The 25,061-nt window shown below is 41.4% G+C and overlaps 1 protein-coding gene across 11 annotated transcripts in view; it reads right to left on the bottom strand.

Moving 5' to 3' along the window:
* Nucleotides 1–25,061, bottom strand: part of CMTM4 (CKLF like MARVEL transmembrane domain containing 4) — a 96,966-nt gene that overhangs the window by 59,652 nt on the left and 12,253 nt on the right. For all 11 annotated transcript variants that reach the window (XR_006275246.1, XR_006275239.1, XR_006275240.1 and 8 more), the window contains exon 2: nt 1,840–2,016. Coding sequence is in view for 3 of the 11 variants with exons in the window: in XM_038368543.2 (XP_038224471.1) it covers nt 1,840–2,016 (177 nt within the window). In the remaining 8 variants the exon portion in view is untranslated. The remainder of the gene's footprint in view (nt 1–1,839; nt 2,017–25,061) is intronic.

Here is a 25,061-nt window from a genome sequence, read left to right as displayed (position 1 = left end):
GCACTAACTAACATGCAGGGCCAAATCCCACCATTATTTACGCTTATCTATACAAAACCACTGAGATCAATGGAGTTACGTGGCTGTACATGAGGGCAGTTCTGATCCACACATGTGGATTTATTTCTATCAAAAAAATTTAAAAAAAAATAGAAGTTTGGGCTTTTTCAAGAAGCAGTCTTTAGCTGAGTCATGAATACTATCTGTATTACCCAGCAGTCATTGTCAGGCTTGCTTCAGAGTAATATGCATAAAATCTAGTATTTACCCTCAGCCTCGGCAATAATGAGGTCATCGTAAGCAGAGCTGCCAAGTCTTATTTATCACACATGATGTTCTCATGCACTTGGCAGCACTACCCGACATTCCCACCTCACAGCGGAGACATCATGCATCCAAATGGGCTACAAGAATGGCCTGCCATTGTTACTGTTGATTGTCAGGGGCCACGGTGGTACAAGCAGCCAGCCATCTCCCCTGAATCCAGGGTAGGAGCAGGCAGAGCAGAACGGAGACAGAAGATGAGGGGTCCCGACACAAGCCCTATGTTTCCCCAACTTCCTTTCCTCCCAAAACTCATTCAGCTTCCTACCTGGACACTATTCACCCTCATCCACCTTCTGACCCAGTCACTTCCTCAGAAGCCCCTAGTTTCCCCTTCAGATACCAAATCCAACCCCCTAGTATTCCCAGCCACTTTCCCCCATGCATCTAATGCATCCCCCAATTGCCAGTTTTTGTGTATCTCCATTTCCTACCACTAGCATGGTTCAGAACTGGATGTGTTGATGTTTATGGATATATGAAAGTTGTTTGCAAATACGCAAATATGCAAATTGTTAAGTAATTTGGAAAAAGTGTCACACTCAACAGTGAAAATCTGGCAGCTTTGTTAAGGTTAGGGATGGCTTATCCACTGGGACTGCAGGCCTAAATGTACAACTGCAACAGCAATTTATACTAGATTACTACAGTGCTGGTGGCAAGGCAGAACAGAGGCCTGAACAAAGGAGCCTATAGACTCATTTCCTCAGATGAACTGCAAACAGATATGTCCAAAAGTTAATACAGATGTAGGTGCTCAGTGGATCTACATGCTGACATACGTGCTCATTTCAGGCAACCAAGTCTGAAAGTTAGGCTCATAGCAAGCAAAAAAATGAAGATACACCCAGAATGAGTGTGTGTTTCTGGCAATTTTTTCCCTACCCCCAAATTTATTGTATTTGTGAACATGAAGACTGCTAGTCTGTTTCTTATAGTCTCTAGGTATGTAACCAAGTTAACGCAGCTGACTTCTTGCTGACAGTGCAATTTTCCCCCATGATAACACAATGCTTGCATTCATGTTTACAAGCGATTTAGCATATACCCTCACTCGGAGTGTCAAAAAACAGCAGCAGGTTATTACAAACATATTTGCCATACATTTCAACAACTTTTTGTATTGATTTACAGATCTAATAAAATGGATTCCTAATTATTTTTTGGACAGCATTTCTCAAAGTTATACTGTTTAAGAGTATTTTTTTTCCCACCTCAGCCATAAATAATAAATGTTGGGGCCATTAGAAAGGCTCTCTTTCAGAGGAGGAGAAATTGCTAGAAGACAATTCCAGATTTATTTAATTTAACATCCCATAATCTCATTACATTTTTAAAGACTCACTGCACCATGGGTGTTCATATTGTACACAAGTAAGATATATATTTTACTCAATATATATAGCATTTATTCAGGATCTTAAATTTCGGTAAAAGACAGGCAGAGTTTAAAGAACAAACTTAAAATGTTTATTCAGCTATTTTTATAATATGAAGATTTGGATGAGAACTTACTGTAAGATTCCAGTTGATCTGTGGTATTCTTGTGTGAAGATTTAGACTGAACATAAGCAATAAAGCTCCAGTAACTACAAATGCGCTACAGCTCACAAACTCAAAGAAATAAAGGCCTTGGCAAGGGGAGCATTCCATGATGGTCTCTATGCAGATGAATGCAATCAGTGCCAAAACCTAGGGAAAAACACAAATGGAAAAAATATAAATAGATTTCCACATTTTGAAAATAGCCACAAGTATTCCTGAAATTTCCATTGGGAACATGATCAGTTTACTCTCAAGAATGTACAATTTTAGTTTAGAATAGGGCACTACTTGAAAGCAAGAATAAAAGGAATTAGGGCAAGACTTTTTGGGTACTTCATGTATTACAAAATTTATAGTAACAAAATTATACTGATCTAAAGTCAACGAAGCCACTAGTCCTGGGCTACCGAAAAAAGAACCCCCTTTTCTAAGCACAAAGTGTAAACAACAAAGCAAACATTTTATTTCCTTTTTAAATTCTTCATATGTCTTTTCAGAATTTGGAGAAAATATCCAACTGATTTTGCTTATTAGTACCAACAACATCCGGATCAATACCATTTTAAAATGTCTTTTCCCATTACATTTATTTCAAGGCTCAGTCAACTTAAAAATCTAGTCAGTTTAAATAAAAATTTTAGAATAGCTCCAAATGTTCTCCACGAACCTCACCCTATTGTTATAATTTGAAATTCCCTATTTCTGCAAATACTTAATTCCCCTCCCCCCGATCCTTTGTTGTTGAGTTACAACCTCTCATAAAGGAAAAAGAGTCTAAAGTCCTGATCTGCAAATACTTACACTCTTTAAAGTTTGTGCAGGGAGCAGTCCCATTGAATTCAATGCAGGTGTAAAGTTATGCACATGCGTAAGTCCTAAATGTTTGCAAGACTGGTGCTTAGCTGACTATTCAGGGGATAGAGTGAAATATACTCCGTAAAATGAACAAAACTAAAATATTAGAAAAAAGGAATCTTAGATATAGTAGTCTTAACCATAATAGGTATAATTCAGGCATAAATGCAATTTTCAGGTTGACAATTCCCCTTTAAAAATAAAAAAAAAATAAAAACATTTTTGTGGAAAAAAAATTGGACAAGTGCCTTCTTGGTTCTTTGCGTGTTGTGAAAATTTGAGAACTTTATCTGTACAAAGCAAGAATCCTGGTTTTACTATGAAATTATTAGAAAATTGCTTTATCAGGGAAAGCCTCTAGGTGAATGTGGAATCTATCCCTTACTGACAAGGATTGAGTAACAACAAGGCACAATGAAGAGTTGTTAACCTTAACAACTGCACTCTAACCACTGGTATGCTAAGGAGGCTGGCTGGAGCACGGAGAAGCTATTTCCTTCAGCTTGTCTGCAGTGGGCTGAGGAAGCGAAGATGGAGAACACCCAGCAGCAGAACAAAGGAACCAGGTGTTGGTAGGGGGCCGCAACAAACTTGAGAGAAAAAAGAAAAGCAGTACTTGTGGCACCTTAGAGACTAACAAATTTATCAGAGCATAAGCTTTCGTGAGCTACAGCTCACTTCATCGGATGCATTTACAAAAGCTTATGCTCTAATAAATTTGTTAGTCTCTAAGGTGCCACAAGTACTGCTTTTCTTTTTGCGAATACAGACTAACACGGCTGCTACTCTGAAACTTGAGAGAGACTCTCTGAGGCAGGGACAGGAACTTTGGGCAGGAGAGGGAAGAGAGAGGCAGGTTTTCATACCAGGGAGAGCTGTTTAACTGCAACTGGCCAGTCAGAGAAAGCTGACCTAGAGGAAGGCTCCATGTCTCTGAAGGGAAGTCATAAGCTGGAGAGGAAGGATCGTAGTCCCCCTTCCTAAGCCCAAAGAACACTTCAGAGCTGTGAAAAACCTGACGCAGGGAAATGCCTAGAGGTGTGTTTATTATTTTACATGGATCTGTGTTTCTCATGCTATTAAGTAAAGAACAATTGTGTTTTAGAATCCTGTGCCAAGTCTATCTGTGTCTGTTCACTTCACTATCACATGTCCCTGAAGAGGTAAACTGTAAACCCAGGGTTCCCACATGGCTGGAGTTCTGGGAGAGAATATGTTTAAACTGTGATGGATTCTAAGGGGCCAGCACAGTCCCAGGGGCTAGGCAGTTGGTCTGTGGGGTCTCTGTTCTCAGAATGGGATGCTAGACAGAATCTGTACCCCAATAGCATGCCTAGAGACCCCACGCCAGGGACAGTGTCTGGACTCCATTCCGACTCTGGAGGCTTAAAGCACAGTGAGGTGGATCCCCTCATAGCAGTCGAGTGAGTGTCCAACAGGAGTTGAAACAGATCTGTGTCATATATAAAGGCAGCCTGAAGGATGTTTGATTTTGATTACCCACCTCGCTCCAAAAAAATTGGCGTTTCCCCCCTACTTCTAAGAAATTCTGTTTAGCCTGGAAGACCCTGCAGTGACTGGAGAACTAGCAAGGTAACATCACTGGAGTCCTAAGAGATGAAAATTAAGCAACTACGGGGAGGCGGGAGTTTTTAGTCAGACTGTTTAAACTCTATTTCTGTGTTAGTTTCTAAATGTAAAATAGGAGAAATATAACTTTCAACCCTTCTTCATATATCAAACAGCAAAGAGTATCAAAAGACTATTGGACCCATAACAGAAGGGGAAATTCTATTCCCACTGAACTTAATTGCAAAACTTCCAGAGACTTCAATGGGGCAATGCTGTGCATACAAATCTCTTCCCATATTCTTACTCTAGACTCTGAACACTGAGTCAGTAATTACAACTTTGGCAAACACTATACAACTCTATTCCAAGCACACACTTTTCTCCTCTGGCCTGCCTCAAGGCTAGTATCACCAGTTTCCATCAGTTCAGTGAGGCATGATCAGGACTTAATCAGGCTAGCACTTTTTGAAGTGCTCTCCCATTTCAGCTCTCACAACAATTTCTGTGAGGTCCTCACATCTGTTGTAGTTAGAAATGTTAAGTTAACCAGGGCAAGTAGCTATGGGATCATAGGACTTCTGCCAAAAGGAATGAGTTGGTGAAAACAGAATTGTTCATGTCCAATATCCCTTCCTACACTGGTTTTAGATATCCTAGATGATTTTCTGTAATTACTGCCTAATGCCTTTAGAGATTTTAAAAAAAGAAAAACATGAATATTTTATGTTCTGATCTCCCTCTAACACTCCTCTAAAACATGATCCTTGATTAAGGTAGAGACTCACCTCTCCTCATCTGAGAAACCCTATTGTGAGAGGAAAGATGGTCCAGTACTTGGGGAACTAGCCTGGGATTCAGGAGACATGGGCTCAATTTTCTGCTTTGCCACAGACTTCCTGTGTGAACTTGGGCAAATCACTTAATCTCTCTGGTTCCCAGTTCCCCATCTAAAACAGAAATAATAGGACTTCTCTCCCTCAAATGGATGTCCAGGGTAAACACATTAAAACTTGTATGATACTAATGTGGGGGGGGCATATAAGCACTTGCAGGATACATATAAAACTAAAGAATTAAAGTTAGCCTAAGTTTAATTAAGAAAATAACATTTTCTTCTTATAGTTCGTGGCCAGGAGGGAAAAGGTCCTAATCAGCAGGTAAATGAAGGCTGTGAGAATAGTAAATATTACCTGTAGTATGGGAAGGATGTATGGTTCCAAAAGTAAAAGTAAAAGAACTGCAGTAACAAGACAAAGAAAAACAATCTTAAATAAACAAGCTCAAACCGTACCACTGTTCTGCTGGTAAGCAAGGAGGGAGGGAGGGAGGAAGATAAGAAAGGAAAGGCCTTGGGAAGAAAGGAGGCTGTGAATCTTATCTAGATTAAGACTGGACAAAAGGGTAAATTGTCTCAAACTGGTTTTTAGCTGAAGTCAGTACAGTAATTGGCAATGACATCACTTGTTTGTTAAAGGGTATAAAAAGTAAACTCTTAAAGGGGTCCATTGCTAATACCTGCCTGACCATGCTGGAGCTGACCAACATGGGTCTAAGCCCCCCAAGTTTAGCCTGTTTGTAAGTATCTTGATCAAATGCTTATAAATGTTTTGTTACGGTTTTGATGTAGTAAATTGCTTATTAGTTAGGCTTTTTAGGTATGTTTACAGCTATTGTATAAATACCATTTGGCTTTTGGATTTAATTAAGGAATTTATGGTTAAATTAATGTTTGATGGTTTCTGTATCAATAATTTCAAGGAAATTCATACTATGTCTTGTTTCTGTCTACTTCTTCATTGTGGTGTGACTATATGTTTAGATTTAAAGAACAACATAGGCACTTACTAAGAGTCAACTCAATCCAACCCTTACAAACACAATCCAACCCTCTCTCCATCACTACTACAAAAAACACCTAAGCAAAAAAGTCTGGTCACAAAAAGTCACAATCAATTTCTGCGAGCTCAGGTATGTCTACACATGTTGCTATCACAGGTATGTCTAAACAATATTTTAGAACTGAGCACAGTGTAAACAAACATGTTAAAACTCTGAATATAACTGCAAAGTTTGGGTCCAACATTGAGGTTAAAAAGCAAAAAGAAAACCTGTCAATCACAGTGGCTATATACAAAAGTCAAACTTTGATGTGAAGAATCTGCTAAACTAAAAGCAGGATAGTCTGCCGGGAGGTGGCCTGATCTTGCATTATTAACACATAATAAAGTCTAACATTACTGTAAATAGCTGCCTCACAATTGACACTAATTTGAATTACTAACTTCAAAGGAAGAGAGCGCTTTTATGAACCTTCAATTTATTCATGAGCATTAATATCAAGCTTTTGCAACTAAACTTGAGCTGTTAATTGGCTAAATTTTAAACTCTTTTAGAAGTTCCATTGAACAGCCTCACACATCATGATTTATATAACTGTAGTCGAAAAACAGCTCCAAGAGCCTTTTTAAAATGCTTTCAAGTGTTTTATATTATAATAAATGTATTTACAACATTCTCTAGATAGATTACAGTACATGATTCTGCGCAATTCTAACCCCATTCCTAAAGTATACACAATACATAATTGTGCCACAGTAACCAAAAAAATTTGATAGGAGGAGCTAAAAACTGGGTCAGATTGATCATTACAACCGGCAACTACCTGTTGTACAACATTGTACTTTTTGTTCTACTGATGAACTGCTTTTCCCATATGTATTCATTTCAACAGTAAGCTTAAAAGGAAATCATCGCCTTTATACAAAATTAGAGATAAACATATGGTAAAAGATACCTAGGATGATGAATTTTGCACGAAATGTGTTAATTTCCTAGTCCTGAGTTATGACGAATAAGAAAGTACTAAAACTTGAGCAATTATTTCTTGTAGACTGCACTTTATTAGGAGAAAGGGCATATACATGTGACACACTCTCTTTTAAGTAAAGTGCTATTCCTGTATAAATGGACTGAAAGCAAAATCATGTGGGGTTAGCATAATCATTTAAGCAAAATGTTATTGCATTAACTTGGAATTATGCATGTTTTCTTAGTGGGCCAACATTGATCTTTCTTGGAGGAAAAACATGATTAAAAATTGATAAAAAGAAATTGCAACTGCTTCGTCTTAAGGTACAAACATTGAAAGTAAAGTTAAAAATGAGACTTTCAAAAGCATTCAAATGTTGTCATAATTCTGCTCCCACTTAATGGAATTCCCACTGCCTTTAATGGAAGAAGATTTAGGCCAACACCTAACCTGAGAAAAATTGGAGTATCCCTACTCTCAGATCCCAGCGCTTGGCCTAAAGCAGTCAGGTTCACTCATTACAGAGAAAGTCCTTCTGAGCCCCTGTACCCTTCAGCTGGACCATGCTCAATCACTTGAGATGATGCACATGCAATTTGGTCAGCACAAGAAGCTCGAAGAGGCTTGTACGTGTTAAGTGAGAATGGAATCTTTCAAGATTTTAGCTGCTGAAAGTCAAAGAAGTCTCTAATGAGCACATGGAAACTGCACTTTTTCAAAGGCTTAAAACTTGGCCACATTGTCATAGGGATGGCAAGAGGACCGACCAACCGACAAATAAAATAAATAAATAAATGAATTAAGTAATTTTTAAAAAAGCCATTCCCTGCCAAATTTCAAGTTTCTGCTCCAAAGCATGGGGTATTAGAGTAGTTCAAAGAAAAAAGGTCACCAGTATATATATTAATATTATATAAATATAATATATATATTAAACCATGGGCAAAAACAGTATTTCCCCCCAGTCTTGTTTTCAGAAACAGCTAAACCATTTTGCCTAAAATTTAAATACATAAAGAAAATAAAATTCTGCCAGACACGAAAAATTTAAGTTCAAACAGTTAAAGATTAGCAAAGTTAAAAGCAACTGAAAAACAGTGCTATATAATGGGATCTGTCAGACAACGTTAATAGGTAGTGCTACCAGCCCAGCCGGAAATAAGGAAAACAGGAGTATAAAATGTCTTCAGACAGTTAGTTTTATAGAGAAGTTACTGGAGAATAAAAATGTAAGGATTAAGCTACAAAGAAAGTGGAGAGGAAAATTTTAAAGAAAAGTACGTTAGTGGGCAGAGGGTTCTTTCAAGCTTCCTCTACTCACTGCAGGCAGAAATCTTGTGTTTTTCAGTAGAAGGCCAGAGGATTTTGAAGCTAGGTTAGTCTATGGCAGGTCTACACTACAGCCGGGATTGACTCTCTGAGATCGATCCACCGGAGGTCGATTTAGCGGGTCCAGTAAAGATCCACAAATCGACAGCAGATCGCTCTCCAGTTAATCCCTGTACTCCATCCCTGACGAGAAGAGTACAGTAAGTCAACAGGAGATTTTCTTCCATCAATCCCCCTCAGTGTAAACCCCATGGTAACTCAACCTAAGGTACGGTGACTCCAGCTACATTAATCACGTAGCTAGACTTGTGTAGCATAGGTTGACTTACCGTGGTAGTGTAGACATAGCCTATGACTCCCAGACTGGCTGTACAGTGCTCAACTATGCCCTACACTAAGACTGGTTGCTGCAATAAACTGCAGCTTTCATTCTATTTTGCAGTGGATTTCAATATGTGGGGTTATTAAAATGCTGGACTCTCAGCATAGAAGAAAATTACTCTTGGCAAAGGAGTCAAATGCCCTATGGCCAAGAACATGGATTACAATTGCATCAGTTACATATACATTTTAAATACAATAATTTATTTTGTCTTAAGTGAAATAACAAAACCTGTAGCAACAGACACCAAACTTGAAAGGAGCTTATTGAAGATTATTAGTGGCACATTTCCCTATCAACGATAAAATTTATTGTGTGCTTTATTTTTGCATATCAAACAACTTAAGCACTAAAAATAAAGGCTGGTTCTGTAATATAAACAGAAAGTAAAAAGCGCGTTTTCCTGTTTATCTAAAAACACCACAGAAAGCCTTATTGTCTGGTTAAATGACATAATTGCACATGATTTCAGAAAAACCACAAGTGGTCAGCATTTTTTCTGCCTGAAAAATACCCACAAAATTTTAGTAATACTGTCACACTACCAAGACATTTTTTATTTCCAGACTGTTTAGATTAGTGGTACAGTACAATACATATATACAGTATACAAGGAATAAATTGCTTTTATAAAACTTTAAAAAAAAATCTAAAAAAAATAAATTTTCTTGCATTCAAATATAGATATATTGTTTTCATTTTACTTGACCCAGTGGTCCTAACTCAATGTATGAAATCTAGTCTCACTCCTTGTAAAGCACATGCATTTCCCACATCTAAAACAGCTGGTACAAACATGAATATTTTGGATAACGTGACTAACACAGCACTGCTTCTCCAGCAAACAAACAGCTTTTACCCTAAGCAGAAGTATGATTGATTTCCTGCCCACTCCTACTCTGTATCACTACAGGTATATCTACACTATGAAATTAGGTTGATTTTATAGAAGTCGATTTTTAGAATTCGATTTTATACAGTCAATTGCATATGTCCACACTAAGCGCATTAAAACAACGGAGTGCATCCTCACTACCGTGGCAAGCATCAACTTACGGAGCAGCGCACTGTGGGTAGCTATCCCACAGTTTCTACAGTCTCTGCTGCCCATTGGAATCCTGGGTTAAGCTCCCAATACCTGATGGGGCAAAACATTGTTGCGGGTGATTTTGGGTACATGTCGTCAGTCACCTCCATCTCCATGAAAGGAACGGCAGACAATCATTTCCGCCTTTTTTCCTGGGTTACCCGTGCAGATGCCATACCACAGCAAGCGTGGAGCCCTGCTCAGCTCACCATCACAGCTGCTGTTGTGGGCAAGTCTCTTGCGGGGGCTGCTGTGATCTAAGTAGCCAATGCAATCATTGACGTACTGTTATCAAGGGTAGTGACTCTGGGAAATGTGCGGGCCTTTTTAGATTTTAGGTGCATCATATTCCTGTCTTTTGTTGCTGATGAAGAAGTCTTGCAAACGTACATTCCAGTCCAGTCGGTGCTTTAACACCTCATAGAACTTCTGTGGTTGACACATGTAACAGCTCCAGGGCTCTTGCTCTTTTGCCTTGGCTGAGGTACCTTGCCCTACCAGGATCTCCAAGCTTTCGACACAGAAGCACCTGCAGCAGCTGGCATTGCTACCCAGCAGCAGCGTGGGTGCCTTCGCAGCAGATGGTGCAGTAGGACTGCTAGCAGTCCTCGTCCATGGTGTATGGCTCCACCGCTTCCACTGCAACTCTGCTCTCCTGCGCTCCTTGCTCCCATGGTTCATGAATCCTGGACAAAGTAGTAAGGAACTTTTCAACTATAGGCTGAACAAGTACAGAATAGTGGTAGAATGTGCCTTTGGACGTTTAAAAGGTCACTAGCGCTATTGGTCAGACCTCAGCATAACCAACATTCCCATTGTTATTACCGCTTGCTGTGTGCTCCATAGTATCTATAATGAGAGTAAGGGGGAGACATTTATGGCAGGGTGGGAGTTGAGGCAAAATGCCTGATGTCCGATTTTGAGCAGCCAGACACCAGGGCAATTAGAAGAGCACAGCAAGGCGCGCTGCACATCACAGAGACTTTGAAAACCAGTTTCATGACTGACCAGGCTTCGGTGTGACAGTTGTGTGCGTTTCTCCTTGATGCAAACCTGCTCCCTTTGTTGATTTTAATTCCCTGTAAGCCAACCACCCTCTCCCCTTCGAAATAAAGTAACTATTGTTTTGAAACCATGCATTCTTTCTTTATTAATTAAAAAAAACAAAAACAAAAAAGAGATAACGGACAAGGTAGCCTGGGTGGGGTGGGGGAGGAGGGAAGGACAAGGCCACATTGCTTATTGTAGCCACACTAAAAATCAAACTGTTTGAATGACAGGCTTCTGTTGCTTGGGCCGTCCTATGGAGTGGAGTGGCTGGGTGCCCGAAGCCTCCCTCACCGTGTTCTTGGGCGTCTGGGTGAGGAGGCTATGGAACATGGCGAGGAGGGCAGGCGGTATACAGTGGATGCAGCGGGAGTCTGTGCTCGTTGGCTTTGCTGCAGCTCCAACAGATGCTTCATCATGTCAGTTTGCTCCCCCATTAGCCTCAACATTGCGTCCTGCCTCCGCTCTTCACGCTCACTCAATTCTTTCCTGGCTTCTACCACTGAATGCCTCCATGCATTCAGCTGTGCCTTATCAGTGCGGGAGGACTGCATGAGCTCAGAAAACACATAATTGAGAGTGTGGTTTTTTCACCTTCTAATCTGCAATAACCTCAGGGACGGAGATGATGGGGGAGCGCAGAAACATTCTACTTTCTATGATTCTGGGGGGGACTGCAGGATCACCTGTGCTGCTGACTTTGCCATGCTGACCGAACAGAAAATGAAATTCAAAAGTTCCCGGAGCTTTTCCTGTGTACCTGGCTAGTGCATCAGAGTTCAAAGTGCTGTCGAGAGCAGTCACAATGGAGCACTTTGGGATAGCTCCCGGAGGCTAATACCATCGATTTGTGTCCGCACTACCCCAAATTCGACCCAGCAAGGTCGATTTTAGCACTACTTCCCTTGTCAGGGAGGAGTACAGAAGTAGATTTTAAGAGCCCTTTAGGTCAACGGAACGGGGTTGGTTGTATGGACGCAGTCATTTTTAAATTGACCTAGCGCGGCTAAATTCGACCTAATCCCATAAATTCGACCAGGGCTGAGGCTATGGCTACACTATGCAGCTTTTAGCAACATAGCTGTGCCGCTAAAGCCGTGCCACTAAAAGGTGTCCAGCATCGCTGCTGTTTGTCAGCAGGAGAGAGCTCTCCTGTTGACAAAAAACTTTCACCCCCCATGAGCAGCAGCGGCTTTGTCAGCAGTAGAGCACTCCTACTGACAAAGCACTGTTCATGTTTTTTTTTTAAACACCCCTGAATCACAAAAGTTTTGCTGATGAAATGTCAGTGTAGACAAAGCCTGAGATTCAAAAACTCAGTTACCATCACTGCAAAGAGCTTGAACTCTACAAATAAATTTGGGATTCTATTCCTAAACCTGGAAACTTTAGGAGAAAGGTATTAAATAAAAAGGAAAGGTTCTGCAAGCACTAGCAAGTCAGCATCTTAAATAAATTGTGTTCAAGGTACACAAAAGAAAATAATGAGCAAGGCCAAAGAGACCAAAGCCAGAATCCTGAATTCAATCTCCTCTGAATTTTTTTTTTTTTTTAAAATGGTGGTGGTGGAAGTAACGTAGTTAAGTTTGAATCTCAAGAGCCTAACCACACTCTTAAACAGTATGGTGCCAAGCTTGATCCAGATCTGTAAAGTGTTTCATTTTCTAGTTCCAGTTTGGATGTGATAACAGCTGTAAAGTTTCCACCATTCAAGGTTATGGAAGTCTTGTGAGTTCAGCTGATTGAGTAATATTTCCACCATATTAGACCAAATTTACTCAACAACAGTTTCTAAGATTTGGGCACTGCCAGCTCCAACCACTTTTCCTGATTCAGCTTTAAACCTCCTCCAAATATAATCAAGACTTGGGCCCTATCCATCCATCTCTCAGACTTACAAACCTCATATAGAAGGGCAAATATTTTTCATGCTTCTAAAGCCAGACCAACATTTTTAGGTGTACTACAGGGAAAGGACATATGTGGAAAGCTGTCAGTTTTATCAGGCTTTTTTTTTTTTTATTAAACAGTTTGTAGAAGGAAATAGCTTTTTTGTCAATATAAGAAAGTTTACATGCAGCTTATTTCCAAGGAGGATACCAAGGAGGATAGCTAGTCTGGTAGCAAGGTCACTCAATCTTATACAGCACTTGACAGTCCCACAAGAAAGGTTCTTTGCAAAGTCCATATTCAACTACTACGCAAGTCCTTTACATAAATAAAAGAGCTACAAAAAACCAGCTGTGGCCTGTAAACAGTATGTATATGAAGATGATATTTTAACAGCCAACGGTGTTTTGCTAAACTTAGGTTAAGAGAAGTCTCTGCCACAGTGCACAATAATTACACTAAAACAAATTTAGGTACAACTTATGAATTCTGGTTAATTTTATGAAATTGCTGTATCGTTGAATGCCTTGATGTGTAGTATGTTAGCCATGGACAAACAGGGCCCCTAACATGTGTCACCCTTATCCCCAAAAAGGCTACAAACCAAACCAAAAGAAGCTGTTAGCCTTAATGACTCGGCCTGGCTAAACAATGGGTATGCTAAGAAGGGTGCCTGAGCTGGAAGAAATAGTTCTACTCAGGTGATCTGAAGGGGATGGAGTTAGGGTTGCCAACTTTCTACTCGCACAAAACCCAACACCCTTGCCCAGTCCCCTGCGCTCCTCCAAGGCCCCGGCCCCACTCACTCCATCCCCCGCTCCCTGTGTTGCTTGCTCTCCCCAGAGTCGTTCACTCACTCATTTTCACATGGCTGGCTCAGGGGGTTGGGATGTGGGAGGGCTCCAGCTGGGGATGAGGGCTGCAGGGTGGGCCAGAAATGAGGAGTTCAGGGTGTGGGAGGGGGCTCTGGGCTGGGGTGCGGGCTCCAGCTGGGGGTGCAGGCTCTGGTGTGGGGTGGGGATTTAGGGTGCAGGAAGGTGCTGTGGCTGTGGGGTTCAAAGTGCAGGAGGGGTTCTGGGCTGAGGCAGAGTGTTAGGGTGCAGTGGGAGTAAGAGCTCTGGCTGGGGGTACAGCAGGGTGCTCCAGGCTGGGATCGAGGGGTTTGGAGGCCAGGAGGGGATTAGGGCGGGAGCAGGTGGTTGGAGTGCAGGGGAGGTGAGGGCTCTGGCTGCGGCGTGCAGGCTCTGGAGTGCAGGAGGGGGCTCCGGGTTTGGGTGGAGGCTCAGGGCTGGGTCAGGAGGTTGGGGCACGAGTTTACCTTGGGAAGCTCCCAGGTAGCGGGGCTAAGGCAGGCTCCCTGCCTATCCTGGCTCCACATTGTGCCTGGAAGTGCCCAGCAGATCCAGTTCCTAGGCTGGGGGGGGGGAGGGGCAGGAGGCTCTGCGTGCTGCTCTCGCCTACAGGCTCTGCTCTCGCCAAGGTTCCCGGCCAATGGGAGTGTAGAGCCAGTGCTCAGAGCGTGGGCTATGCACAGAGCCCCGTGGACCCCCCCACCTAGAGCGAGACCTGCTTGACGCTTCCAGGGTGCAGCGTGGAGCCAGGACAGGTAGGAACAAGCCTGCCTTAGACCCACAGCACCACTGACTGGACTTTTAACAGCCAGGTCTGCAGCGATGATCGGAGCTGCCAGAATCCCTTTTAGACCAGGCATTCTGCTTGAAAACCAGACACCTGGCAACCCTAGATAGGCTTTGAAAAAATAGACACTTTCCAGAAGCATGACAAACAAACCCAGAGGGACTCAGGGTCAGAGGAACAAAGACATGGTTTCATAGAAGGGGTGTAGTTTTCTAAATGTGGGACCAGCTGAGGAAGATGCAAAGGATGCTCAAGAGTGGTGAGGAACCTGAGGCAAGGATGGTATACAGGTGTTTTATCTAGGTTTGTACATCTTGTGCTATCTAAAGTAAATAGAAATTGATTTGGGAATCTTTTGCAAAGTCTGTATGTTACATGCTTCATCTACATTTCACATGTCCCTGAACTGTAACCAAAATGCTCACAAAGGTTGGAGCTATGGTAAGCACCTGGGGTGTTTATGGTGATCAGCACTGATCCTGGGGGCAGGTCCATTAAGATAAATTTGGGGTGATCATGTTCCTGGGTCCCGATCCCCTCCCATTTCTTTATTTAAACAGACATTACAAATGTTTGGCGGGGCCCAGAGCCTCACGGCCCTAGAACAGCTGCCCTGCTCTCACCTCCCCCCCCCCCCCACTTCCACCTTCTCATCAGCCCTTACCGGGGGTATAAGCAGTTGGACTCCGAGGTCCCATTTCCATGAAGGGGTAGCAGACAGAGAGCACATGCCCAGGATGTGTGCCAGAGAGGTCATGGAAAGACAGTGCTGGAGCCTACTCAGACTCAGGAAGTTTGAAGCACACGGGTCTAGCCTGATGGGACCCGAACACAGCAGCCTTGTGAAAGTCTGGCTGGAGGAGCTTTGCCAGGGCTGTGACACTGACATTAATCCAAGTGTCTTATTTTAGCAGGACTGATTGAGATGAATTAAAAAAAAAAAAAAAAAAAAAAGATTCTTGACTGAGGTGGAAATAGATTACTTTTAAAAATGTAAATCACCAATACAACCGGAAAGAAAAAAGTGCCCAGGTGCAGAAATGAGTTAGTTTCTGTTAAACAGTGTTCTGCATACTGTTTGGAAGCTTCTCAGTTCTGAATGTCCTTGTTTTTCCTTCACTGGCAGACTTGTTCCATTTTAAATAGTATTCATAAAATAGTATTTTGCTATAAGGGAATATTTAACTTCCCTAGTGGCCTAATGTTAGGGAAATTTTTAATGTACAGACACAACTGTTTCCTTCATCATGAACCCAAATAACTTCCCTAAACTTTTGGCATGTTACAATTGTACATTATTCTAAGTAAATCCTCTAACATTGTATATAATAAGTTCACATTTTTAACATCAGAACTGTCTGCATGTGGAAGGCTATAGGTTTATATTATTGCTGCATGACTAACGCCCTTTTGGAGCTGTCACAATTTAGTTCAATGCCTAAGACCAGAACTTTGAACCAGCAGCCTCTGTGGCTAACGTATCTATTGGAATTCACCTCCATCGCTACATTTGGACCTTCGGGTCATCCATCTCTGCAATCATGATGATCTGTATTAGGATCCTGAATCCATAGTTACCTGGCATAACCCATACTGCTGTCTACAGCAACAAAGATGCTGATATTTCTCCTTTGAAATTTCAGGAGGTGCTACATTTCACTCAAAATTGTCCTTGCACAACTCATATCATTTTGCTCAGAAGACCAAAGTTTTGTCTTGTCTTGTCTTGCTTAGTTAAGCCCCACCTAAAATCAACCATTTGTCCTAGTAAAGTTAAAGTCATTCTCCCATTAACTCAAATTTCACTTTTTAGCGGTTCTGCCTGCAGTGTAACCATTGAAAACTATTCAAATTTTTTGCCAAAATTTGAATAGCATTGGTCTATATGTCCCTTAAACACACACAAACGCTACATATAAATTTGTCACAAGGGTGTTCATACATTGCTTCAGTGCTGCATTAAATATTGTCACAGGTATGCTGATTCATTCCCTTGTGTCTTCTTCACTCATGTCCAGCTGTAAGAGCTATGACATCTGAAGAATAAAATGTTTTATCAGAAGTCTTATTTGCACTAGGCATTATTGAAAAATAAGACACAGATATATGGGATTGGAGAATATTTTTATTAACAATCACATGCATTCCCTGCTAAATAATAAGTTTTGAAAGTCTGAATACTGTAGTTCTGAAATAGTATGAAATAATCAACTACCATAAAATTTAAGTCTAAATAATTGGCTTCTTCCAGGATTCTTTTGAAACAAATGATAGTATCTCTTCATAGCGATCAAATTAGTACAGCTTTACTTTGCAACTTGGAATTAAGACTCCAGGCCCTAGGCTGATGAAGAATGTGTACATATTGGTGCAGACTCAGTCTTTCAAGAAGAAGAGATTGCCAGCTGCTCTATTCCTCGATGTCAACTGCCAACCACCCTGAAAAAAGTAGTGGTACTGGTTTCTGAAGGAGCTACCTACCTGCATGCCAGCTTTATTGAAGTAATAGGGTATGATAACAATTGACCACAGGAAGGAGAGTGGAAAAATGCTGTCTACAAGACTGAATTAAAAATATGTTACCATTAACACTCTTTTACAGTATTAGGAGATAGAAGGATGGTTCCTATGTAAAGCTTCAGACTAATTGTGATTTTATCATCAACTGCCTGTCTTTACATCTTCTACATTAACTAGGAAAGATGGGCAGCTTCCAGGAATAAACAGTCAAAATGACCCTTGCTGATGATTAACAGAATCTATAAACTTCAGAAATAATATAGGTGTCTGAACTAAAGCCCTGTGATGTCCATGGCAGTCTTTGATTAGTTCTAAAATGAAGAAAACATTTTAAAATCTAAATATTCTTCTCAACAGGCAAATTAGATCATAGCAATATAACTTCATTTATATTATGAATTATTGCCTGCATTCTGTTTTATCATTTAATTTGGAACCCTTTTATAACACAATATTGTTTTTTCCATATATTAAAAAACAGAGGTATAGGCACAATACAGTTTTTCATTAGATATTGCTAAAGGCAAACACTTTAAAATAGGTATCCTCATCCTCAGTACTTCTGCTGTGTACTCAATTTCATGATGCAAATAAATTCTACATTCAGTTTAGTATAGAATATTCAAAAAGCAACACAGGTCAATTCTTCTGCAGGAAACATCTCTACAATAGCAGTAAATGCACTCTACCACCTCAACCCAAACTTCTCTTCTCAGCATCACAATATTAACTCTGAAGAACGCACTTTTTCCTTTTCAAAATTATTAGACCAGCTGTTTAACATCCAGATTTGATTTGTAGATTAAGAAAATGAAATTCAAGAGGGCTGTGGGGATCAGAAGATTGTTAAATGGCTATTACAGCCATCCACCTCTAGGTCACCAGTCTGCAGCAACCAAAAGTTGCAACTATCTGAAGGTCATTTTAGTAGGCAAGGGACTGATCCAGAGCCCAGTAAAGTCAAAGGAAGTCTTTCCATTTACTTTAATGTGCTTTGAAAATGATTAAGTGCCTGTATCACAAAAATGACTTAGTCCCACCGGTGGTTGAACTTTGTGACTTTGTCCTGACCCATAACTATTTCACATTTGGTGACAATGTATACCTTCAAATCAGCGGCACTGCGATGGGTACCCGCATGGCCCCACAGTATGCCAACATTTTTATGGCTGACTTAGAACAACGCTTCCTCAGCTCTCGTCCCCTAATGCCCCTACTCTACTTGCGCTACATTGATGACATCATCATCTGGACCCATGGAAAAGAAGCTCTTGAGGAATTCCACCATGATTTCAACAATTTCCATCCCACCATCAACCTCAGCCTGGACCAGTCCACACAAGAGATCCACTTCCTGGACACTACGGTGCTAATAAGCGATGGTCACATAACCACCACCCTATATCGGAAACCTACTGACCGCTATTCCTACCTACATGCCTCTAGCTTTCATCCAGATCATACCACTCGATCCATTGTCTACAGCCAAGCGCTACGATATAACCGCATTTGCTCCAACCCCTCAGACAGAGACAAACACCTACAAGATCTCTATCATGCATTCCTACAACTACAATACCCACCTGCTGAAGTGAAGAAACAGATTGACAGAGCCAGAAGAGTACCCAGAAGTCACCTACTACAGGACAGGCCCAACAAAGAAAACAACAGAACGCCACTAGCCATCACCTTCAGCCCCCAACTAAAATCTCCCCAACGCATCATCAAGGATCTACAACCTATCCTGAAGGACGAGCCATCACTCTCACAGATCTTGGGAGACAGGCCAGTCCTTGCTTACAGACAGCCCCCCAATCTGAAGCAAATACTCACCAGCAACCACACACCACACAACAGAACCACTAACCCAGGAACCTATTCTTGCAACAAAGCCCGTTGCCAACTCTGTCCACATATCTATTCAGGGGATACCATCATAGGGCTTAATCACATCAGCCACACTATCAGAGGCTCCTTCACCTGCGCATCTACCAATGTGATATATGCCATCATGTGCCAGCAATGCCCCTCTGCCATGTACATTGGCCAAACTGGACAGTCTCTACGTAAAAGAATGAATGGACACAAATCAGACGTCAAGAATTATAACATTCAAAAACCAGTTGGAGAACACTTCAATCTCTCTGGTCACTCGATCACAGATCTTAGAGTGGCTATACTTCAACAAAAAAGCTTCAAAAACAGACTCCAACGAGAGACTGCTGAATTGGAATTAATTTGCAAACTGGATACAATTAACTTAGGCTTGAATAGAGACTGGGAATGGATGAGTCATTACACAAAGTAAAACTATTTCCCCATGGTATTTCTCCCTCCCACCCCACCCCACCCCCCACTGTTCCTCTGATATTCTTGTTAACTGCTGGAATTAGCCTACCTTGCTTGTCACCATGAAAGGTTTTCCTCCTTTCCCCCCCCTGCTGCTGGTGATGGCTTATCTTAAGTGATCACTCTACTTACAGTGTGTATGATAAACCTATTGTTTCATGTTCTCTGTGTGTGTGTATATAAATCTCTCCTCTGTTTTTTCCACCAAATGCATCCGATGAAGTGAGCTGTAGCTCACGAAAGCTTATGCTCTAATAAATTTGTTAGTCTCTAAGGTGCCACCAGTACTCCTTTTCTTTTAGTCCCACCGATAATTAATACATAAAAATTAAACTAAATGTTGTTTGGGAATGATACTGAAAATCGTAAATACTTTTTTTTTGGAAAAATATACAAAAATAAAAATCCACTGGGGGTCACAAACTGCAAGGACTGAGTTAGCATAATTCCCACTGCTTGCAATGAAAATTGTGTGAGGAGGGCTCACAGGACGAGGCCCTGTGTGAAACTCAGCAAGTTGCAAAAATATGCATTCAACGAGCACACTATTCTAAAAGAACTAGCGTATAACCATTTCCTTTTAATGGTACTACATGTAACGGGAATTTCTTTACATTTCTTTCCCTGTTTTTGATTAAGCAACTATGAGAAATAATTTAAATAAACAGACGTTGGTAAACAGACATTTCAGCAGACACACTGAAATCGATGAAAAAATTAAATAAATAAATTAATTAAACAGTCAGTGAGTGCAGCCTCCCTCCAAGGAACTTGCATCTGGAGGGATCAAGTGCCACCGGTTCTGCAGCCAAGCAGAAAGCCCTATGCAGCCCTACCGTCATAGGAGTGAGCCAGAAGGACTGTGACAGCAGAGGGCTCTCTGTGTGGCTGGTAACATTCAAGTCCTGAAGGAGCAAGGGAGACTGCAGTCATGGTGGGGGTGGAGCAGAGACTCCCAGCCAGGAGCAAGAGAAGGCCTTGGGGGAGGCCATTCTGCTGGTTCCCAAGGATGGAGCCATTCAGCAGTGGGGAGGGGAGTGTTTCCCCCCACAGCCAGGGCCTTATCCTTCTCACAGTCCTGGCTGGGGGGGATGGGTCTCTGCTCTGCCATGCCAGGAGCTTACTTTTCCCCAAACTTTGCACCTGCAGGGATCAGGCATCACTAGCCAATGGCAGCAAAGATTAGGTTGATCACTGTGGGGTAGGGATTGTATTCTTTGCCACGAAGGTTAACGGCAGCTCCTCCAGGAATTAAAAACAGCACAGGTAAACAGCTCCAGAGAAGTAACACCTCTGGGGTGGTTTGCATATACTGGCTCAAACATGTCCCAGATGCCCAAGGAGACAAAGAAAGGGCTGTCGGTACAAAAGGAGTTTAATCTGACAGAGAGGCCTTCTTTCTGACTCAAAGACATGATCTTTTGCCAAAGCAGGGACTCTGCTCTGCTGAAGGACTGGAGGTATGGGATCCTGTGGGGTCTCCATAGGACTGATAGGGAGCTACTTTTAATGTTTCATATTTTTTTTTCCCTGTAGGTTTTTGTCCTTAAATAAATGTACTCTGCTTTGATAGACCTGCATGCTGGCATACGTGATTCACAGCGCTTAGAGAGAAAGCTAAGTGCAAGGGCTGGACTCTTGGTCAGATCGGTAGGAGAGTCGCACTGAATTTCAGGAGAGCTGTAACCTAATCCCCCAGTCAGAAGGAAGAGCGATGAGAGACCCTGCCCAGGGAGAGGTGAGAGCTAGAGACCTGAAACCTTAATGGACATTCCCTGAGCAGACCATGAGGGAGAGGTGTGGGTGTGAAAGGGGCAGTTACCCTGAAACTCTGACAACACACATACACTGTTGGAACATAGTAAATAAATTTGTGCTTGTGTGATTGTTTCAGAGTAGCAGCCGTGTTAGTCTGTATTCTCAAAAAGAAAAGGAGTACTTGTGGCACCTTAGAGACTAACAAATTTATTAGAGCATAAGGTTTTTTCCATCAAATGCATCCGATGAAGTGAGCTGTAGCTCACGAAAGCTTATGCTCTAATAAATTTGTTAGTCTCTAAGGTGCCACGAGTACTCCTTTTCTTTTTGCGAATACAGACTAACACGGCTGCTACTCTGAAACAGAGTATATGATGTCAATCACTCATGGAATCCTGAAGTCAGTGCCTGGAGGGAGCAGAATATATATGTCTTCTCAAGTAATTTAAACCAAAAAACATTCTCTATTTTGTTCTTTAACTCTGAAGCCCAGAGCAGGTGAAACGGACTTTCAATGATTTTGTTTTAAAATATAGATTTTTAAATTTAATCAATGTATCAGTGTATGTTTCTGTTTAATCAAGAACAACTATATTTAGTTAAAAACAAAATGTAAAAGTTTTGCAACTCACTTCTCAACAAACCAAAGAACTCTTTTAAAGCACTATTTAAAACTAACAGAATCACTTTAATCTCTTTAAAAGTCTTGTTTAAGATCAGTCATAAGTAAATATCAACCATCCATCCTACCAATGCTATACTAAGAAAATAATTTTAATGGATAAACAATCAAGAACATAAAGTAGTCCAAAAATGGATCCATTAAAGCAAGAATTTTAACAATAAAAAGGAAATGGTGCAAAATTACTTGTAATCCCAAGCATCCTAAAAAACTGCAATTGACGGCCCCCTCAGATGCCATGCCTTAAAAGGCTAAACAAGTCTAGACACACTGGTAAAACAGAACATTAAAAAATAGATGTAGGCCACAACATTAAAGAGCATTGCCAGCTGTGATGGGAATGCTTAAGGCCTTCAAGCTTGCCCTGCCTCTTACACAGCTGTACAACAGAATTAGTTTGGATGAGAAAGCACTATATGACAGGAAAGAATCTTATCTTATAGCCAGTAAATCGCAGTGCTGCCAATTCCTGATTTTATCACAAGTCTCACAATAGTTGGTGTTTCTCTTAAAGCCTTAGCTCCAGAAGGCACTTGTTAGGTAAGAATCTCACTTTTAATTTTTGTAATGAAATGTAAGTTTCTACTCACAGAGTTGCAGAGAAAAGCTTGAAAATGTGACCCAAATGCACCCTTAAAGACTTAAAAACCAGAAGGCAAATAGAAAATCCAAAGTGGTGTTTTGTTTTGTTTTTTTTAAAGCCTCTGATTTTTGAATGCTTGGAATTGGGAATATTGAAATTGAAATGACAAATGTCCATGAACATTCACCTACCAAAAATTAGATGAAGGTTTCTAACTACAGAAGAATATCAAAGATACTGTGACAGGGCAAGGCTAGATGGCTATAGAAAAGTAGTGGGAGATAGATATATTAGCTCCAGGCTAAACAAATCCCTGGTACCAGGTTAAGTGAAATGGCAGCTGCTCCAGGTCAATTAAGACACCTGGGGCCAATTAAGAATTTTCCAGAAGGCAGGGAGAAGGCTATGTTGAATGGGACACGTAAAGCCAATCAGGAGCTGGCTGAAACTAGTTAAAGGCTTCCCAGTTAGTCAGGTGGGGGTGCATGTCAGGAGCTGTGGGAGGAAGTTGCGCTGTTGGAGAGGCTGAGTAGTACACACCATATCAGGCACAAGGAAGGAGGCCCTGAGGTAAGGGTGAAGTGGAGCTTGAGGACGTGAGGGCTGCTGTGGGGGAAGTAGCCCAGGGAATTGTACATGTCATGTTTCTAAAAGGTCAGCTACCATAGATGGTACTATTAGGGTCCCTGGACTGGAGCCCGGAGTAGAGGGTGGGCCCGGGCTCCCCCCCCACCTTTGCCCCCTGTTTAATCACTGAGACTGAGAGACAACAGGACTGTGCAAGGAAGGATAACTTCTCCTCACCTCCCTCGCTGGCTTATGATGAAAATGGCTCAGTAGCCTGTGACTCTTGTCTCTAGAGAAAGAAGGGTTACGTGGAGGGTCACAGTGAGCCTCTGAGGTTAGCTTTCAGAGTAGCAGCCGTGTTAGTCTGTATTCTCAAAAAGAAAAGGAGTACTTGTGGCACCTTAGAGACTAACAAATTTATTTGAAAATAAGCTTTTGTGAGCTACAGCTCACTTCATCGGATGAGGCTAGCGAAATCCACCAGGAAACGTGGGACCCACGGAGGCAAGGACAGAGCTTTGTACGAACAGCAGAGTTATGGACTGACTGGTCAACCGGATACCATGTGAAACCAGAAGTAACCAATCAGGCAACAGTGGAGACAAAAAATAAAAGCAAATACTATGCCTATATTGCATCTTAAAGGTAGGCACATCTGGGCTGCCTGTTCCCACTCCTACCCCTATCGCCACCCATGGGGCGTGGGGCATGGGGCATGGGGCACCTACTTACTACTATGAGTTGAAGACACTGAGATTCGCAGGCAAAGCTCTGAGCCCCCACTCAGGGGCTCTGCATAAAGTTGGGGGAGCTGCAGCACCCTCCTCGCACTCACAGTTCCCCGCCTATGCTGTGAAGTCCTTAATGGTTAAATGTTTAACTAATACAATTTTAATACTTTAACCGGTTACTTTTTTTAAAATGCTATTTACATCCCTAAAATAAACGTACAGCTCTTTGTAGAGGCTGACAGGTCACTAAAGTCATAGCCCTTGGGAGACAGCAGAGCAACAAGGACTGGAGTAACATAAGATTTGTGGGGATAAGTACAGTAAACAGAAGAAGGACTGCAAGCCTAGAACACTGGTCTGATGCAAGACCATACAAATCTGGTTTGCTTTTTCCTCATGCAAGTGACCATTTCAGTTATTGGTATCAAAATATTTGTTTTTACATGTTGGGAAAACAGACATTACACTTCCTTACAGGATTTTAGTCTGAGTTTTGATCTGCAGTTTTTCAAAGGTTTCAGAATAGCAGTCGTGTTAGTCTGTATTCACAAAAAGAAAAGGAGTACTTGTGGCACCTTAGAGACTAACAAATTTATTAGAGCATAAGCTTTCATGAGCTACAGCTCACGTCATCGGATGCATTCAGTGGAAAATACAGTGGGGAGATTTATATACACAGAGAACATGAAACAATGGGTGTTACCATACACACTGTAAAGAGAGTGATCATTTAAGATGAGCTATTACCAGCGGGGGTGGAGGGGGGGAGGAAGAGGAAGAAAACCTTTTGTAGTGATAATCAAGATGGGCCATTTCCAGCAGTTGACAAGAACCTCTGGGGAACAGTGGGGGGGTGGGGAGGGGAAATAGTTTTACTTTGTGTAATGACCCATCCACTCCCAGTCTCTATTCAAGCCTAAATTAATTGTATCCAGTTTGCAAATTAATTCCAATTCAGTAGTCTCTCATTGTTTTTGAAGTTTTTTTTGTTGAAGAATAGACACACTGAGGTCTGTAATCGAGTGACCAGAGAGATTGAAGTGTTCTCCGACTGGTTTTTGAATGTTATAATTCTTGATGTCTGATTTGTGTCCATTTATTCTTTTACAAATAAATGGACACAAAATAAATAAATAAATTCGTAAAAGAATAAATGGATACAAATCAGATGTCAAGAATTATAACATTCAAAAACCAGTCGGAGAACACTTTTTGACGTCTGATTTGTATCCATTTATTCTTTTATTCTTCAATCTCTCTGGTCACTCTATTACAGACCTTTCATTACACAAAATAAAACTATTTCCCCATGTTATTTCCCCTCCCCACCCCCCACCGTTCCTCAGAGGTTCTTCTCAATTGCTGGAAATGGCCCACCTTGATTATCATTACA

Source organism: Dermochelys coriacea, chromosome 12 (genome assembly GCF_009764565.3).
Source record: "Dermochelys coriacea isolate rDerCor1 chromosome 12, rDerCor1.pri.v4, whole genome shotgun sequence".
Taxonomy (NCBI): Eukaryota; Metazoa; Chordata; order Testudines; family Dermochelyidae; genus Dermochelys; species Dermochelys coriacea.
The sequence above is the reverse complement of the archived record's forward strand: the minus strand, read 5'-3'. Positions and strand labels throughout refer to the sequence as shown.